General features: G+C 39.7%; 1 protein-coding gene across 1 annotated transcript in view; it reads right to left on the bottom strand.

Annotated features, from left to right (window-relative positions):
• Positions 1-2542: 2542 nt before the first annotated feature.
• LOC103372558 (uncharacterized) overlaps positions 2543-3749 on the bottom strand; it is a 47664-nt gene continuing 46457 nt past the window's right edge. Inside the window, exon 7 of the mRNA XM_008302226.1 lies at positions 2543-2803. Coding sequence (XP_008300448.1) covers positions 2543-2803 — 261 coding nt within the window. The remainder of the gene's footprint in view (positions 2804-3749) is intronic.

The raw sequence follows: 3749 nt of genomic DNA, 5'->3' as shown, positions 1-3749 counted from the left end.
ATTTACCTTGTTTTTCTTATCTTTAAAGCATGAAACGAACATAAATACCTTGAATAACAACAACTGTAACACAACGGGTAGTTTGTGAAGTTTAATGTTAAACTGCATGACTTGTTTTTTTTTTTTTTTTTTTCACACATCAGTTACACTGTTAATATTTACATCAAACATAACTGAAAAAAAGAGAAAAAACTAAAACAAAGAAAAACAAAAACAGGTTAAACAGTTTCACATCGTTTCAATATTTCAACCTGGGTAAAAAAAAAAAAAGAAAAAAAAAAAAGAGGTCATAACCCTAATATGTTTTCGGGTATTATCCTTCCACAGATGTGCAATAAATGTCAACAGAAATGTGCTGTATATATATGTATATGGTAAAAAAATAAAAACTAAATGTTACAGTCTTACAAAACACCAAACGAAAGGTCGAGGGTGGAAAACAAACGTGGCAAATATGTTCAGGACATTTTAAAATGAATACAGTAAAAAAAAAAGAAAGAAAAAAAAAACATGTAAATGCCAATTTTAGCATATTTTTCAGCAAGTCATAGCACTTACACATAATAATAGTCATAATAATAGTAATAATAAGGAAAAGGAAAGGATCTGGTGAATAGTAAATGTGTCACAAAAAGACAAAGATGTGTTTCAGTGTTTTTTTGTTTTTTTTTTTTTTCTTTTTTCTTCACACAGCAGGTACAGCAATAACAAACTCCTTCCGTGGTTCGACCACTACTTAAACTAAATGCTAGCACACATATCGAGCCATTGCAAGACAACAAGGTGAGCACAGGAGAAAGTCTCACAAGTTTTACTCTATCCCATTAACCACCATTAAGAGTAGACACTAAATTACCTTCAACACCTCAAGGATTTAATTTTTAATTATTATTTTTTTTCACATCGAGCACAAACACAAGTATTTTCTTTATTTTTTTTTCTTTTATTCCCCCCTCCCCCCTTCCCCTTTAACGTACATCTGACATGGCAAAAAATGTGAACTTTCAGTTTATGCAAATTTGCTGTGTCTAGAGGGCTTCGTGTGTCGGAGGCAGTATCCAGAAATTGGCTCGTCAAAGCGTCGTAGCTTATCTATGGTCTGGAAAAATAAAATTAACAGTCACAGTGTAGAGTGGACTAATGGAGTAAGCTATCGTATATAACTAAGCGTTCTCTAAAAAAATACAGTAGCGAGCTTTTCTCTTCAGTTCGGACTGAGTCGAAACTCTTTAGGCTATGTTAGTACAAATCATATTCAAAAAAATATTTAAATATGTTAAACGTGTGGGCTGTCCTTGAAAAAGCCTTTCCCTTTTTCTTTTTTTTGTTCCCAGGACAACCCCAAGGATGTGATTGTCTTCACCTTATTACACCTGCATTAAGAAAAACAACTCCTGCTTAGCTGATAACTCCTGCGCAAAACACAAAAGGACCCACGGAGTAATGAACCTCAACTCAAGTTTTTTCACGTAAAGATATGGAAAATACAGCATATGGTAAAGCCATAATGTAAACTTGGGAAAGCGTAGCACGTTGCCAATCAACTGTAGTTTATTTCCCCGTCAAACAAGATTAAATGTAAACGCTGGCATGAAAAGCAAAATGGACGACAACTGAAAGAAACTATGTCTTTGGCAACTACTGGTAGATAATAATAATAATATAATAATAATAACAAAAAAAAGACCTGAATGAATGAGTGGATAATAAAACATGGAGAATGAGAGAGAAAAAAAAAAAAGTAGATACTGTTGGATCTCAAGCCCTTTGTTTTTCTTCTGAGCTAATGAGGATAACGTTCTCCTCTAATAGTCCGAAATAGCCGGTCAAAACTTCATAACGGCGAAGCTATTATGGAAGTTAATGAGGGGATTCAGTTGAAAGGCTGCCAATTCACATCTTCACGTAACAACCCTGTCATTAACGGTCATTAAAGGGGTAGTCCATGTCATTAAAGATTGATAATTAGTTTGACAAATCAAATGGCATTACTGTTTTTTGTTTTTTTTTTTCTTCACCAGAAAACACCTGATCACACATACAGTATAGTATATGACTTTCGAAGAAGCAAGCATTATGATTGGACGGACGAAAAACAAACGAAAAAATAAAAAAAAGAGCACGTCGCTAGAAAAGGTCACTACCACTGTGGGAGAATGTAAAAAAAGAAAAGAAAAAGGAAAAAATAACATCTTGAGTGATACATATTCTGTACACGATTAGACGGTTGGCAAAGGAAAAACAGTCGAAGGTGAGGAAGCAATTTGAAGGAGGATGAACGAGTGAGGGGGTGGAGGGGTGGAGGTGGAGGGCGGTCTGTGGCGGCTACGCTAACATCACGAGGTGACGGCGGCGGGGCGGGGGGTCCTACGGCTTCAGTGGAGCAAGCAGCAGCAGTACACAATACACGAGGGAGGCTTTTATTTTGGCGGGGTTGGGAAGCCTAAACAGAAGCGAGCTGCGGGGGGGGACAGGATGCACATCTGTTCAGCGGAGCTTTTTGAAATGTGGCGCTATCACGAGATGAGAGCTATGTGGCATGTCACACGGATTGCTCCTTGGGGAAGGTGAAGGGAGCTCGCGGGCCGTGGGCGGGGAAGCTCGTGTTGGAGTACATGGGCTCGCCGCCGCCGCCGCCGCCGCCGCCGGGTGGGTGCTGGGGGTAGGGGTGCTGAGGCAGGAAAGTGACGGGAGGGTAGGCCGGAGCGGGCTGGGACTCGGGGAAGGGTTCCATGTTGCAGACGCGCTGGTAGCTCATGTATTCGGCCGGGTTCAGCAGCTCTTCTGGATGCCGCCCAGAGTCCTGCGAGGAGAAGGAAGAAGAAGAAAACACAGTTTCCCTTTAAGTGACGGGCACACGGCAGCAGAGCGGCGCAGCTCTGAACCACATCAGGGCAACTCCTGCGCCGATAAACCACATTCAAGCAACACTTATTCATGCATATGCTCCGTTTCCACGACGCCAGAAGGGTCGGATTAACTAATATCTGTTTGCACAAAGTTCTACATAACACATTTTTAATTTTACGTTACACCAAAGCCATATTGTAAGATCAATTCATTACAGCACCAGATGTGGCATTAAATAAGCCATATGTGCAGAACTACCCCTTAACTCTTTGCGCTGAGGGCTCCTATTTTCATGAGCAGGATGGATGCAGATGGTAGTTTGGTGATGTTGCAGCAAAAAGTAAATAAAACGAGGAAGGTGGTGGCAGCCATCATGGATCCAATCAGTTGGGATTTGAATCTGTATCGTTACAGCCGACGCGTCTATCAGCTGCTTTTTGTTGTTTCGTTAAACTCTTTAGTTTTGCAGTTGCATTTATAATTCCTACTGCGGTTATTTAACCCTCAAGCGACCGGAATGTTTTTTTATTTGTTTGTGTTTATCATACCTTCACTGCTTCTTTTTCATACAGAAGCCGCTCCAATGTGATTATTTATGGTTTGCAATCTCTTATTTATTTATATATTTTTTTTTAACGCATAAAGAAACTCATCTCCATCAACTGAGGCTGTTTTTTTATCGTCACTCTGGGCATTAAAGCGTCTGCTTCAAGGCTTCTGCAGCAATAAATCTCGCCGCTCCGAGTCCGTTAGCCGTGCGAAGCATTCAAGTGCAGTGATTAGATGTGGAAATGTAGAATAAAACCGAAGCGTGTACAGTCAAATGTATTCATCCCCTTCCATTAATAAAGAAAAGGCCAAATTCACACTCAAATAACTAGAAACTGAAAAAAAGTACT

The sequence above is a fragment of the Stegastes partitus genome, unplaced genomic scaffold (genome assembly GCF_000690725.1).
Source record: "Stegastes partitus isolate 25-593 unplaced genomic scaffold, Stegastes_partitus-1.0.2 Scaffold1779, whole genome shotgun sequence".
Taxonomy (NCBI): Eukaryota; Metazoa; Chordata; class Actinopteri; family Pomacentridae; genus Stegastes; species Stegastes partitus.
This window is presented reverse-complemented; position numbering and strand designations above follow the sequence as displayed.